Genomic DNA, 16174 nt, shown 5'->3' on the forward strand with positions numbered 1-16174 from the left:
GTGCACAATACACGGAGGTATATAGCCAGTGTGTGCGTGTTTGTGACATAACATGGATTACATATGTGCATAGTATGTATATCTGTATACATGCACAATGCTGTGTGTTTATAATATGTGGGTGTATGTGACATCACATGGATTTCATATGTGTGTAGTGTGTATTGCTGCATACGTGCACAATACACAGAGGTATACAGTGAGTTTATGGGTGTATGTGACATCTCATGGATGACATATGTGCATAGTGTGTATTTCTGCATATCTACACAATACACAGAGGTATACAGTGAGTGTGTGGGTGTATGTGACATCTCATGAATGACATATGTGCATAGTGTGTATTTCTGCATATCTGCACAATACACAGAGGTATACAGTGAGTGTGTGGGTGTATGTGACATCTCATGAATGACATATGTGCATAGTGTGTATTTCTGCATATCTGCACAATACACAGAGGTATACAGTGAGTGTGTGCTTGTGTGACATCACAAGGATTACATATGTGTATAGTGTGTATTCCTGCATGCGTGCACAATACACGGAGGTATATAGCCAGTGTGTGCATGTTTGTGACATAACATGGATTACATATGTGCATAATATGTATGTCTGCCTACGTGCAGAATGATGTGTACTTATATCTGGAGGTATACAGCCAGTGTGCGTATGTATGTAACATCCCATGGATTTCATATGTGCATAGTGTGTATACCTGCATACATGCACAATATACGGAGGTATACAGCTAGTGTCTACCTGTATGTGACATAACATGGATTACGTATGTGTATAGTGTGTATCCCTGCATACGTGCACAATACACAGAGGTATACAGCCAGTGTGTGGGTGTATGTGACATCACATGGATTATATATGTGCATAGTGTGTATTCCTGCATGCATGCACAATACACGGAGGTATACAGCCAGTATACGTGTATGTGACATCACATGAATTACATATGTGCATAGTGTGTATTCCTGCATACGTGCACAATACACGGAGGTATACAGCCACTGTGCGTGTTTGTGACATCACACGGATCCAGAGACGATAGTCAGTCTGTAGACTTCTCCGGAGCCGTGTCACTAGATCGCCGGTCTTTAATACCAACATTTTTAACGCTTGCCCTGTGCGTTGATTGATTTTTTCCAGCATTCCCTCAGCAAATGGATTTTTGCCACTGCAGCTCAGCAGAGGGTGTCAGATCTTTCAGAGTGCACCAGGCTGGAACGAACAGAGCCTCTTAGCAACTGACTGGTTCCCTCAGACACACACATTCACATAGACACAGACACACGCAGCAGCAGTGTGCACGGAAATCCGGAGACTAAGCTGAAAAACGCAGAGATTGCGGAAATTTTGCAGCGCCATTGGCTCGCCGTGCAGTGCTGGGCTGGGGCGTGATTTCAGCACCATCAGGCTGTGGACAGCGCACACCGGGGATGAACGGTACCTACACTGGAAGAGGAGACAGCAGCAGACGAATGGAAAAAGCCTAAATCCCAGCCTGCTGGAGAGATCTGCCTGAGCTGCTGCTGCACCTCCCTGCCTGACTGGCTGCAGCATGGCAAGGCTGGGGATGGGAGCAGGGCACATCACACTTAGAGCAGCCTGATTCCCCACATTTGGATGTTCGCTGCTGCATACGTGCTCTATCCTACGTGACTCTAATCTGTGGATATATTCTTATTGCCTGGCGTCTGGGATTATTGCAGTGGAGGAGACGGGGGCAGAGCCGGCATCTTCAGACCAGGTATTTTATTGCTGCTTTCTTTAGCTGCTCAGTAACTGAGATCTCTGTTGGAGATGGATTGTTAACACATTGCGATGAGATCGGGGATGCATTGCTCTGATTAAAAATGCTGCTTTGGATTCTGCTGCTGGAGATATCTCTTTGTTTGGCTGCTGGAAACGTTACAAGAGACGTGTGTAAGGAAAGGATTTGTTCTTGTAACGAGGTAGAAGGCGATCTGCACGTAGACTGCGAAAAGAAGGGCTTCACCAACCTCCAGCATTTCTCTGCTCCCACTTCTCAGTTCTATCATCTATTTTTACATGGGAATTCTTTAACGAGGCTTTTCCCTAATGAGTTTGCTAACTTTTACAATGCAGTCAGTCTACACATGGAGAACAATGGCTTGCATGAGATTGTCCCTGGTGCTTTTCTGGGCTTGCAACTGGTAAAACGACTGCACATTAATAACAACAAGATCAAATCATTCAGAAGACACACATTCCTGGGACTGGATGATCTGGAATATCTCCAAGCAGATTTTAACCTGTTAAGAGACATTGACCCAGGAGCATTTAGGGACCTGAACAAGCTAGAGGTTTTAATTTTAAATGACAACCTCATTAGCACATTACCTACTAATGTGTTCCAGTATGTGCCAATCACACATCTGGACCTCCGGGGAAACAGAGTTAAGACCTTGCCCTATGAGGGGGTGTTGGAACAGATCCCAGGCATAGCTGAAATCCTTCTGGAGGATAACCCTTGGGACTGCAGTTGTGATCTGTTATCTCTAAAGGAGTGGCTAGAAAATATCCCAAAGAATGCACTGATCGGTAGGGTGATTTGTGAAGCTCCCACTAGATTGCAGGGAAATGATTTAAATGAGACCTCAGAGCAAGAGTTGTGTCCCCTAAAAAATGCAGTTGATTCTAGTCTAGCTGCTCCTCCTGCCCAAGATGAGACCTGTGATCCTGGTCCAATCCCAACCCCCTTTAAAGTCAGTGGCCAAGATGACTCTGCCACCCAGGGTTCCTCAGTAAGTGGAGGAACCAAGATACCAGGGAACTGGCAGCTAAAAACTCGACCTACAGCTGTTGTATCGGAAACCAATTTGAATGATAAACCAAACCTAACCATTGTATGTCCAGCTGCCTGCAGTTGTGGTAGGCAAATCATTGGCACTGGATTAAAAGTAGACTGCAGTAACAAAAATGTCAAGAGTCTTTCTGATTTGGAACCCAAACCGCCTAATGTGCAAGAATTATTCCTGAGAGAAAATAAAATCCACACCATTAAAAAATCCAACTTTATGGAATATGGGAATTTAACTCTACTGGATCTAGGAAATAACAACATAGGCATGGTAGAGAATAACACCTTTCAGAATTTAACTGATCTAAGATGGCTGTACATGGATAAAAACTGCATAGACACCCTGACCCCGGATAAATTCACTGGCTTGCAAAGTTTGGAATATCTCAATCTGGAATTTAACTTTATTCAACTAATCCTGCCAAACACTTTCAATCCTATGCCCAGCCTCAGGATCCTGATCCTCAACAACAACCTTCTCAAGTCTCTACCTGTGGATGTGTTTGCTGGTGTCAGTCTTTCCAAATTAAGTCTTCACAATAATTACTTTATGTACCTTCCAGTGGCAGGGGTCCTGGATCAGCTCACCTCTATTATACAGATAGATCTTCATGGCAACCAGTGGGACTGCTCCTGTAATAATGTGCCTTTCAAACAATGGGCAGAACGTCTTGGCCCCGAGGTAATTGTAAGTGATCTCAAATGTTATTTCCCAGAAGAATTCTGGGGAAAAGACTTCAGATTTCTTTCTAATGACATGATGTGTCCACTGCTGTATGCAAAAATCTCCCCAACTCTCAATGCTCTTAATAAAAATAGTACTGGCCTTGCAGAGACTAATACTCATCCTAATTCCTACCTAGAAACCAGCCGGGTATCTATTTCTGTGCTAGTGCCAGGGCTTTTGTTGGTGTTTGTCACCTCTGCCTTCACAGTAGTTGGCATGCTCGTATTTATCCTTAGAAACAGGAAAAGATCGAAGAGAAGGGATGCCAACTCATCTGCTTCAGAAATCAATTCCTTGCAGACAGTATGCGATTCTTCCTACTGGCATAATGGCCCCTACAATGCAGATGGCACTCATAGAGTATATGATTGTGGGTCTCATTCACTGTCAGACTAGATGTGCTAGAATGGGGAAGGGGTGGGGGTGGGAGGAGGGTTTATTAAATGCAAATAAATACTGCAACCCGGAGGTATCTCATATTACAAACACAAAGGACACAACATTGTTGTGCATTGCTGTATCATTCGCTACAATTGTGCCATTTTCCATGAATAGGATTTGTTTCAATGCTACCTTATTGTGAAGCAACACCAATGTCCATGAATAATGAAAACATTGGGTAAAAGACATATCCAGTACCAGTTGCCAGCTGTGCTACCTGAGAAGTTGATGGGGTAACCAGCCATTCCTTGACTGGGGGTTGTGATCCAGGAGGAACAAGGCTGGTGTAATGGGGGGATACTAATCATGCAGCGTCTGTTCCTGCTGTGTTGGTGCAGAAGTGGGAACATTGCACGAAGGCATGAATGTAATGTAAATAAGTGACTAGTACCAAGTGCTGCATGGCTCGCATGGATACAACGTACCCCTGGGGCTCAAGAGAACTGGAGATCCAGCCTGAGCCACCCATAATCTCATCTTCTCCAAATCTCTATACAGTCTCGGTATACTTAAAGTGCCATTGCTCTATCTTTTGTAATGGATAACGCAGTACAGACCATAAGTTTACTGTGGGGGTGGGGAAAAAAAAGAGAAAATAATAATTGTACTGTTTTATTTAATATGTGTTTGCATGAATAGTTCCATTATTCCTTTCTTTTTAATTTTATGCAAACTACCCTGTGTTTCATTTTCCAACATACAGTATATCTACATATGCATTTCCATTCTGAATGTATAATGATTATCGGTTGTTATTCTTCTTCTTATTCTTCTAATTATTATTATTATTATTATTTTTTATTACGATTACAGTGTAAACATTCAAAGGTAATCAGATGCAGATAAGCATGACGAATTATTGTCGTTCCAATGCTTAGGGTGGAGAAAATAATCAACCTAAAATGACTTATCATGACAAAAGAAAGGATAATGTTGAAAAATCAGTATATTCCAAAATTTTATAATGGCATATTTTTCAGTATTAAAGTGAAATGTTTCCAAATATCAGTTGTCTTTGGATTCCTGTGTGTAGGGAGATGTTATTAATTGGCTTTGGGGGTGGTAGGTGGTTAAATCTGCTGCTCAAGGATGCATGTATTTTTTTATGTGCCACCTAATCCTTCGGTAAATTAGAAGTCAGTTTGGGCAATGCAGATGCAGCATTTGGGGAGGCTCGTCTGATATTCATGTAATTGACTCGCCATAGAGCGGACTCATTAAGCTGATTCCAGATTTGAATCGTCAGCACTTCGAGCCCAGATGCAGCACAAATGACTGACAGTCTTGTCTGCAGACAATTTAGCATCAGCTTCTGTAGGAAATTTGAAAACTAATTAGTGGAAGAAAAATCCCAATGGATTGTAACGTTGCAACAGGATAAATGGTTCTGTTATCAATTGCGTCTTGATACGTTGGATATTATGCACCCCTGGTGAAGCAATATAGAACACATACAATATATATATTTCTATTAAGGGAAGCTGTTGAGATTGACTATCGAATTACTGTGTGTACAAATGTTTTCTACCTAGGCTTGTTTTATTGCAGTGCTTATGTATGGTTCAACATGATAAGGCATGATATGCAGTCAATGTTGTCAGACATCTCTGTTATACTGTAAATGTATTGAGCCCACCTACAATAGATAGATCCCATCGATTTGCCACTAACTGACATATATGCAGCTTTTGATTTCAGACATGGGAGGATCTGATGCAATCATCTGACAACCCATGCAATGAATTAGACCCCCACATTTGGGGATCCGAGTGATAATTCATTATATTTACTGCCGTCATAGATTTATATCATCTATGAGAGTATTGTGATATATTGCATATCTTTTTTACCTCTCAGTAAGCTAGTGCAAGGGCATTTATCCATATCTAGAAAATTACAGTCATCAGGTGAAGCACTGTATGGCGGATACCCATTGCAGAAACATTGAGTTCTGCATGTAATAAAGCTATTATATACCCTTTATATTAAAGGATCGTGTTCACATATCAAATTATCACCCAGACCTATAAACAATGGCTGACTGAGCAATATTAAAGGCAATTGAGTTAGTATTCTTCTTTATTTTTGTTAGAATCATCATATTAGATTCTGATTTACAGGAAATACATTGTAGCCTTCATATACGTACTAATTAAGACACATAAGAACTACACAATGCAGCCTTATCCTCATACATTAATAGAAAAGAACCCTGCCCATATAAGCTTAAAATCAATAAGCAATACAATAGGAGGGAGAATGAGTAAGAAGCCGTGGTGGACTAGCAGCTAATGGAGAACTAGGCCTGGTTGATTGGTTATTGTGAAATAATGTTTTTAGAGCATTTTTAAATGTTTAGAAAGTGACAAGAGGCACAGTATTCCAGAAAAGAGGGGACAGATGGAATTAGTCACAAATATAAGAATATTAGATTGTCATTTTTGGTATGGAGAGAAGGTCAAACCAAGAGCTGAGGTTGTTGGTAGGTAGATACCAATGGTCCAGTGAAGTATAGGCAGTGATAATGTTGGACACAGCTTTGTATGTTAGTTTTTTGGATATTCATTTCTAACTTCTGTGTAAAGCCTTTTCACACATCAGTGCTTTTGATCTATGTGCTGTCCACGTTTTCTACAAACAGGATTTAGACACATGGTATATATTTTGAAGCTTTCCAAGTCCCTTTTTTTGCCCACTGATTTGTAAACCAAACTTGGCCATTCAATTGAAGAAATGGTCACCATACTATGGCTGGCATCTGTGTGCTGTTTGTTTTTCATGTACCTAATGTTTGGAAACATTTGTGAAACCTACTGGCCAACAGCTAATCACTGTGGACCCCAACCTGAGATCCATGGCTATTTGGCTATTAACTGAAATCAGAGAGTAAAACTGCATTCATTTCAGTTGCTCAGGATATTAGTAGTATAAAACTGTGACTAGTCAAATTAATAGGTGACAATTAGAGATCAGCAAACCCAAGCATAGACTTTCCCCCCCCCAAAAAAAAATCAGTGTTCGAGTTCTGGTGCTTTACATATGCTAACCACCCGATCAAGCATCTCTGTGCTTGAGTACACTCGAGGCTCGGCCCAGTGCAAGCCACTTGCAGTCTCTGAAAAGCTCTCACTGGGGGTAAAAGCAATATTTTCAGATGTAGTGTGTCTAAAAATAAAAAAGCCCCTGCCTTCCCTCCCCCGGAAGTGCTCGGTTTATGGCTGGCTGTATGTAGGTGTAGACCCGAACGGCCCAATCATTGACTTCCATTGGGATTCAAGTTCGGTATCTAAAGTTTGTCTGAATCTGGTGAACCCAAACTTCCATGGGTCCGTTCATCTCTAGTGACTATGTGTTACATCCTCTTATTCAGCATATTTAAAACTGTTCTTCATAGTGGCTCTCCACTGTGGCTGATAATATTGGATTTTTCTGATGATATTTAGATGCCCTTAAGAGAGCATATTGGAAAGTGTTTTCTGATAGCACAACCTAACTAAATATTATTGATTTATTTTAGTCTCATATAGAACTATTAATTCATCAGCACTTTACAGATGTGATGATCACAATCTAAATTCCCTATCAGTATGTCTATAGAGAGGAAAACCGAGAACCCGGAGGAAAGCCACACAACACGAAGAGAACATACAAACTCCTTGCAGAGGCTGTCCTGAGTGGGATTTTAACCCAAGACCCAAGCTCTGCAAAGCAACAGTGTTAACCACTGAGCAACCATTTTGCAAATACTAAAAATCCATACAGAAATTGTTCTATACAGAGACCTGTAGACCTCAAGTTGCACAGATTAAAATCTCCATTCTCTCAGGAGATAAAAACCAGTGACAATCGCTCTTCTCAGACACAAAGGTATGAAATTCAAATTATTGTGCCGGCAAGTAGAGCAATAAGGAACAGAGCAGATTCTGGCCCATTACTATGTCAATGGTATACTGCAGCTGTGCTTTGTCCGATGAATGCAGTTATCATTCTAGATTGCTTATGACTTGGAAAACAAACAATACACAGCCAATCATGCGTAATCACCAATATTTTTTCCTGCATGTGCAGACTCTATATGTGTGGAAAATGACTTCTATCACAACTTACTTTGGCTGATTAGCTTGAATATGCCTATTTTCAGATGCAATTAATGAAACATTGTTACATGTCAAGTGGCTGTGAAGTCTAAAGGGGGCTTTTCACGCTACGATATCGTTAATGTTTGGTCGCCGGGGTCAAGTTGTTAGTGACGCACATCCGGCGTCATTAACGATATCGCAGCGTGTAATACTTACCAGCGACCTTAGGCGACCTCAAAAATGGTGAAAATCGTTCACCATGGAGAGGTCGTCCCAAATTAAAAAATCGGTAAGGGTTGTTTAGCGTCGTGGTTCATCGCTCATGCGGCAGCACACATCGCTATGTGTGACACCGCAGGAGCGAGAACCGTCTCCTTACCTGCCGCCGGCCGCAATGCGGAAGGAAGGAGGTGGGCGGGATGTTACGTCCTGCTCATCTCCGCCCTTCTGCTTTGATTGGCCGGCCGCTTAGTGACGTTGCGGTGACGTCGCTGTGATGCCGAACGTCCCTCCCCCTTGAAGGAGGGATTGTTCGGCAGTCAGAGCGACGCCGCCGACCAGGTAAGTATGTGTGACGCTGCGTAGCGATAATGTTCGCTATGGCAGTGATCACAAACAATCGCATGCGCGACGGGGGCGGGTACTTACACGGTCGCTATCGCTAGAAATTGCTAGCGATATCGCTACCGTGTAAAGCCCCCTTAAGTCTACTACAAGCCTGAATATTCTGGTTTACCTTGCATAGTCAAACCTTCAGGGGTACCAGAAGGTAAATTATAGAGCCGTATTTACTAGGGATGATCGAATATCACGAATATTCAGCAATATTCGGCCTCACGAATATCCGACGAATAGTTTGCCGCTATGCGAATATTCTATGCGCAATGTAAGTCTGTGGGAAGCCCGAATAGTTGCTAATCGGCTACTATTCGGGTTTCCCATAGACTTACATTGCGCATCGAATATTCGCAAATCGTCCAATAGCGGCGACCTATTTGGCGAATATTGGCGTTGCCGAATATTTGCGGTATTCGATGATCCCTAGTATTTACCTTATCTGATAGATACAGAGTTAGACAGTTAGTATTTATTGCATTTTTTAACACTATCGCAATAGCTTAGAACAAAGATGTCAGATTACATTTTTTTCCCATCAAAAATAGAGGCCTCCCACCACCTTTTGTAGATGTTGCAGGCACAAAATAGCTTGTGATTGCTGAAAGAGTATTAAAATTCCCAAAATTTCTCAAAACCGTGTTGAATGGCAAAGATAGCCATGAGAAAATGAGCCTTGAATAATGGTGCTAGGTTTCACCATCCAGAACAGAAGAGCCTGGCATTTTGTTGACCACTTTTGATCTAATTTCCTACACCCTGTTTGCCAACAATACAGTCCGTCTGTAGAGAAATTATCTCAAGGCTCTTGCCCATCAGTACCAAAGAGGATGGGACCAACTTGAGCTAAGTTTTGATATTTCACAGGCTCCATAGCCGTAAAATGGCTGCCTTTGGCATTTTAATTTTTGGTGAAAATTTTTGGCGTTCACGAATCTAATCCACCAGACATTGTGCAGTGGAGAAAGGTGTTTGTGAAGCAAGTTGCATTATGTCTATTATGCACCATTTGATAATTTTTGGAACCATTTATGCTATGATCTTGTGAAAGGATTGGTAATTCTTCCCCATTGTTGATAAATGAACTTAAGCTCTAATTATCATATTTGTTATCGATATAGCCTTACTGTGAGAATCTGAAGCCTTCGAATTCTATAATTAAAGGGGTATTCCCATCTCCAAGTTCCAATCCCATTATATCCCATTATATACTAGGAATAATAATAATAATAGCAAATACCTTCAATTAGAAATGTAGTATAGTTCTCCTGATATATCCAGGGCATTGTAGATTAAGTATCTATGGTTACGACCACAAGCAACTAACAGTTACTATATGAGTGGTGATAACTATGGGTTCCTAAGCTGCAATGCCCTGCACATGAGGTAAGAGACATGGCTATATCAGGAGAACCATACTACATTTGTAATTAGAGGTATTTGCTAATATTACTTTATTACACCACCTACTACATATTGGGATAGGATCTTAGAGATGGGAATAACCCTTTAAACACATTCTTTAAGAAAATAATATGAGAGGTTGTGTAACATTATAGGAAGTCTACAGCAAGAGCATATATAGATTGTGGGTGACATTACTCAGATGGGGTAGAGTGGAAACATGCATAATATTAATGTCAAAAATCACATAATTACACTGTCAGCTTAAATCTCTATTTTCAGATAATGGAAGTTATTTTACATTCCTTGTCTTGAATCCTTACCCAGATTTAAAGGGTATCAGAACATGACCTATTTGTTCAGGTTGTCATGTTAAATTAAATTTTTTCTGACTTTTTTTATTTCATAGCACAATCTTTATTTAAAATAAAAATGTAAAATCTTGGAAATATCACACTGGCCACTGGGTTAGTTTAGACTCATAATTCCTATTGTTTCAGGAAATCTGCATGTAATGTACATTAGCCACGAGGAACAGACTATGAAGCTATTTTTTGTATTGAAACATCTAATGAGCATGTGCAAAGACTATTGTCAAGGGAGGGCGAGCAGGGTCATCTGTGAAAACGCCTATTAAGAATGATGGATCTTGTATTAACAGCTATTTATAGGGTATTAGTAATCGTTGTAAGCCTGTCACTGATGATAAGGAAACTGTTGTAAACTCTCCTTAAAAGATAGAAAGTATGAGTCTAAAATAAGCCTAATGGCCAATATGAAAATTGAAATATTGTGAATTTTATTAATAAAGTTTGCAATTAGTGATGAGCAAGCACTAAAGTGCTCGAGTGCTCTTTACCCGAGTTGAGCAGATTGGATGCTCTGACGAGCTTGACTCAAGTAACAAGTATAATGGAAGTCAATTATTCGACATTTCAACTCTCCGCCCACATACAGCCAGCCTTAATCAGAGCATATCTAGAGAAGAGCGGGCTTTTTTTGTTTTTTTGTTTTTCCTAAGCACGTCATCTGATCATGCTGTTTTTACCTCCAGTGAGAGCCATTGACAGACTGCAAATGGCTTACACTCGGTTACCAGCTCCTATCATTCACTAAAGGGAGCTTGCTCTTGGTGTCGGATCGCTCATGAATGACACCGAGAACCCGCGATATTCAGCTGAGCACAGAGGGTACCCGAGCACTCTGATGCTTGATCGAGTATCAAGCAGAGGCGAGCATGCTAGCTCATCATTAATCGAAATATGAAGAGAAAAAAAAGAAAAAATGAAACATTTTCCAATCAAGTGACACTAAAACCGGCTTAAAACAATAGGTCATTTTCTGATGACACAGTCCCTTTAATAAGGTTTTAAGTGTGTATTGGGAGTAAGGGATTGAAAAAACACTAAATGGAACATAACATCACCTGAAATACATGATTATACCTTCATTATTGTATCTCTGGTTTATTTGTCAAGGTGACCTACTATAGCTACATCATTTTTATTGTAATGATAGCTATTACTCATTGGTAATAGTGACAACCAATGTAAATTTTGAAAAGAAATGAAAGTTGTTACATCTGTGTCTCTTATTAACATTTCTGAATATAATTATGATTGTTTTCTTAATATGAATCCTTTTCTGCTAATTCATGCTGACCTTATAAACAGTGGTCCAGATCTTAAGTCTTCTGTTTGGATTTATTTGACTCTTTAACAGCCTGTTTTTTATGCTATGGTAATAATGTATTATCCTTCCTTACATTTCTAGAAAATAAACAATGAACATAATTATTTTATTAAAATAATTGAATAATTAGTGATGAGGGATTTCTACCATGCTCGGGTGCTCGTTACTCGTTAAGAGCAGTTGGATGCTCGTAAGGGCGTTACTCAAGTACCCAGGTATAATGGTAGTCAATGGGAAACACAAGCATTTTTCCAGTAGATTTCCTGGAAAAAAACGTGAGTCCCTATTAACTTCCATTATACACGGGTACATGAGTCATGCCGATCTGAGCATCCAACTGCTCTTAGCGAGTAACGAGCACCCAAGCATGGTAGTGCTTACTCATCACTATTAATTATGAAACATGTTAGCATATGACTTGCATTATTTCTTGGAGCTGCATAATAATTAGAATTATCCTACCCTATAAAAAGTCTTAAAGATAAGTAAATATTTTCTAAGCTATTTTCCCCAATAAACAGTATAAATTTAGAAAAAATGCAAGTTTCTTTAAAACAACCAATGTCAAATGTCAAAATGCCATGTTAGGGACATTTTTGGGCAGCGTTCTGTACTTGTACGCTTCCCTCTAAAATCCGGAGTAGGAAGCCACTAAGTAAAAGTATTTTTCACTCTAGAGAAACTGGCTCGTATATGTAAAATATATTTTAATTGATGGCATTTAATCTTACATTTCACATGAAGCACCCCTCTGCAAGAGAAATTTGATAACAATTATCAGATTTGGGCATCATGGGAATGTCAACAAAAAATAATTTATTATTTAATTTAGGTTTTTTTATTTAATGTATTTAAAATAAAACATTGTTAATTTGCTTCCATGTTATAACCTTTAGCAAAAATAAAAAATAAAATTTTGTGATTTTTACACTGACCGCTAAGGCTTTTTTAGACATTAACATCCTACTGTTTCAAGAAACAACATATGTATATAGCCACAATAACCAAAATGGTCAGATCCTAACCCTTTATTTTGTATTGAATTGTCAAATAAACCTGGGCAAAGTTCACTGTGTAGAGAGGGGAGCAGGGTCATCTGTGACATTACCTATTGTGAATAGTAATAGATCCTGTGTTATCAGATATTTATAGACATGTTACTTATTGTAATCCTGCCTATTGTAATATGGAGCCTTGCAGTAAACAGTTTCAGAAATAGCAGGAAGTATGAATCTAAAATAGCACCAAGTAAAAAAAAAATTGTGAGATTACTTAGTTATTTCTTTTTTAAATAAAGAATGTTAAAGAAAGAAATATAAACCAATTAAAATAAATAATACATGTGACACAAAAACCTGATTTAAACAATGTCATTTCCTGATGATACATCCTCTTTAGGAGCTAGACTTGGCTGCTAATTGCCAAAAAGGCTATTTCTAAGAAACCTTCTTTAAAATATAGTAAAGGGTGCTCAAAAAAGGTAATCATTACGTAAAATTGTATATTGAAGACAGCACATAATATATTCCTTCTTTGTACAGTTTGTTGGCCACTTTATCTCTATTTTAAATATGAGTTGGGGACATGACTATGTGGCCCTTGCTAAAATAAAGGTATCACAGGTTTCTTCTTTGCACATGTTTGAACAGGTTTTCTTGCAGACTGCATAAAGCTCCTATTCTCAAAATTGCTCCTGATGGAGGCGTAAAGGCCGCTTTACACACTGCGATATAGTTACCGTGATCGCTAGCGTGCGTACCCGCCTCCATTGTTCGTGTGACACGGGCAAATCGCTGCCCATTGAGCACAAAATCTCTCGGACCCATCACACTACTTACCTGCCTAGCGACGTTGCTGTGACCGGCGAACCACCTCCTTTCTAAGGGGGTGGTTCGTTCAGCGTCACAGCGGCGTCACTAAGCGACCACCCAATAGATACGGAGGGGCGGAGATGAGCGGCCGTAACATCCCGCCCACCTCCTTCCTTACTCAATGCGTGCGGCCGCAGGTAAGGAGATGTTCGTCGTTCCTGCGGTGTCATGCTATGTGTGATGCCGCAGGAACGACAATCAACATCGTACAAGCAGCAGCAACGATAATTGGGAATAGGGGGGCATGTCACCGATTAGCGATTTTGCACGTTTTTGTGACGATTTAAAATCGCTCATAGGTGTCACATGCAACAACATCGCTAAAGCGGCCGGATGTGCATCACAAATTCCGTGACCGCAACGAGATTGCTTGAGCGATGTCGTAGCGTGTAAAGCGGCCTTAAGGGTGTAACTATAGTGCAACTATAGTAGGTATAGAGGTTGTAATCACGCGTGAAGTCTTGGAGGCCCAAAATGTCCCTTTTTCCCATATGAGAAGCCCAATGCTAATAAAGATCAATTATGGTTGGGGTAGGCATCATTGGAAATTTTGCTTTGATGCTCATGAGCTTTTATAGATGCTATAGAGAAGCATGTGATCAGAATTGTCTATAATCCTCCTCCAGATGCAAAACAGTTTCCCATGAGCAGTGTTTCCTATTAGAGGTTGGCGGTCAGGTCTGACCATGTGCTCCTCCATCCACAAATCCTTAGTCATATGAAAAGGCTTGTTAAAGGGTCACTTTTTATTTTTAGGATTGCTACTTCCAATAGGTGGCGCTAGAGTTCATCTCCTTTCTCCCTGAAGAGGCAATTTGAATATTTGCCAGAGGAGCATTGCAGCTGTAAGACCTCTCACTGGCAGCCAGACTGGTTTGTCAGGTCTCCGCAAGGAGAAACGTTTTCCCCTTAGCCTCTATCCACAGGCACATTGAGAATAGGAAGGCTGTACTAACGAGTGCAGAAAAAGCTGTAATATTAGTAAAAGCCATAAAATCTGTCACCAACACACTTACTAACATAAGACAAAAAACAAAAAACATACCGTAGATTATTTTTAATAAAAATTAGTGTGAATATAATCTAATTTTTATTATTTTATTGAAAATACCATTTTTGTAATTTGACATAAAGACTTTTCCCAGCCAAAGAAGGGAAAAATAGTTAGCCATTAGGAAGAAAAATACATCTAGGCTTTACATACAATTCTTCTTCTTCATACCAGCCGCTGTACAGTAAAGTTGGTTGGCAAAGTCCGATGCGTTTTGTCACCAGTCTGTGCCTGCCCAATCCATTTGGAAGACTTTGCTGATATGTATTATTAAGTGGCAGCAAAGTTCAATGTCTAACTGCAAATCTTTTTGCAGATTGCCCATGTAGGGGAGAAGTAGTCCAAAATCATAATAACAGCAATCACTATAAATAGTTGCTAATGCCATCCCAGGTAAAAAATAATATCAGGGCTGAATGATTATGTTCAACTGAACATTCTCCATTTAGTGACTGCCTGAATACACAATCAGTCTACAGTTCACTTGGACCTATTATTCCCTTATGTAGTACATTGTCTTGCTAATTCCAAGTAAAATAAATGTATAAATTAAAAAAAGATAGCATATAATAAAAAAGATAACAACACAAGTCCCAATGGGATGTACAAGACCTACACAATGTGATTATTGACAACTCAGAAGTCCAATTATGGACCGCCGAAAAAGGTCACCATCAATCAATAAAATTAAAATTTTAATAATTTTTTTATTGGAAATTCAACATATTAATGATCAATTAGATAAAACAGGAAAAATTCCTCCAATAGAATAATAAGGGAAAACAGGCACATAAAATCAATATGAATGCAAAGAACATACGAATAACAGTCTGCTATAGACCTTATTGTTCTGTTGGAGGAATTTTTCCTGTTTTATCTAATTGATTATTAATAGGGATGATCGAATACCTCAAATATTCATCTTTGCGAATATTTTCCGAATAGGTATTTTCTAATCGACTATTTGTGAATATTCGATGCACAATGTAAGTCTATGGGAAACCCGAATAACATAGACTTACATTGCGCCTCGAATATTCGCATAGTGGTGACCTATTTGGAAAATATTAACGAAGCCGAATATTTAAAGTATTCGATCAGCCCTAATTATTAATATGTTGAATTTCCATTAAAAAATTATTACAATTTTAATGTTATTGATTGATGGTGATCTTTTTCGGCGGTCCATAATTGGACTTCTGTGTTGTTGATAATATAATAAAAAAGGACTAAAGTTTCCTTTATATCCACAAATATCTAAACAATAGCATTCCAAACTGGTATGTAAACGGTCAACTGATGACATTATTTTCTTGGGCATTATATTACAGAAAAGTGCATTGATTTGGAATCTTGTTATTTATGAGGCCAGCATGTTCTATCTAGCTAAATTTAAGTGTGTTAAAAAATTAGGTTGACATTTGATATGGGAATGTAATATTAGGATACTTTTTATTT

General features: G+C 39.4%; 1 protein-coding gene and 1 long non-coding RNA gene across 2 annotated transcripts; both read left to right on the forward strand.

The window, feature by feature from the left end:
• The first annotated feature begins 1068 nt into the window (after positions 1–1068).
• SLITRK1 (SLIT and NTRK like family member 1) lies at positions 1069–5007 on the forward strand. Its single transcript, XM_075336766.1, has one exon. It carries the CDS (start codon positions 1869–1871, stop codon positions 3957–3959), a length of 2091 nt encoding a protein of 696 aa, XP_075192881.1. The 5' UTR covers positions 1069–1868; the 3' UTR covers positions 3960–5007.
• A 4010-nt stretch (positions 5008–9017) lies between these two features.
• LOC142291880 (uncharacterized) lies at positions 9018–15274 on the forward strand. Its single transcript, XR_012750548.1, has 2 exons — positions 9018–13802; positions 13855–15274. It is a non-coding gene; the product is annotated as an uncharacterized LOC142291880 (long non-coding RNA).
• Positions 15275–16174: the final 900 nt, after the last annotated feature.

The sequence above is a fragment of the Anomaloglossus baeobatrachus genome, chromosome 2 (genome assembly GCF_048569485.1).
Source record: "Anomaloglossus baeobatrachus isolate aAnoBae1 chromosome 2, aAnoBae1.hap1, whole genome shotgun sequence".
NCBI classification, from domain to species: Eukaryota; Metazoa; Chordata; class Amphibia; order Anura; family Aromobatidae; genus Anomaloglossus; species Anomaloglossus baeobatrachus.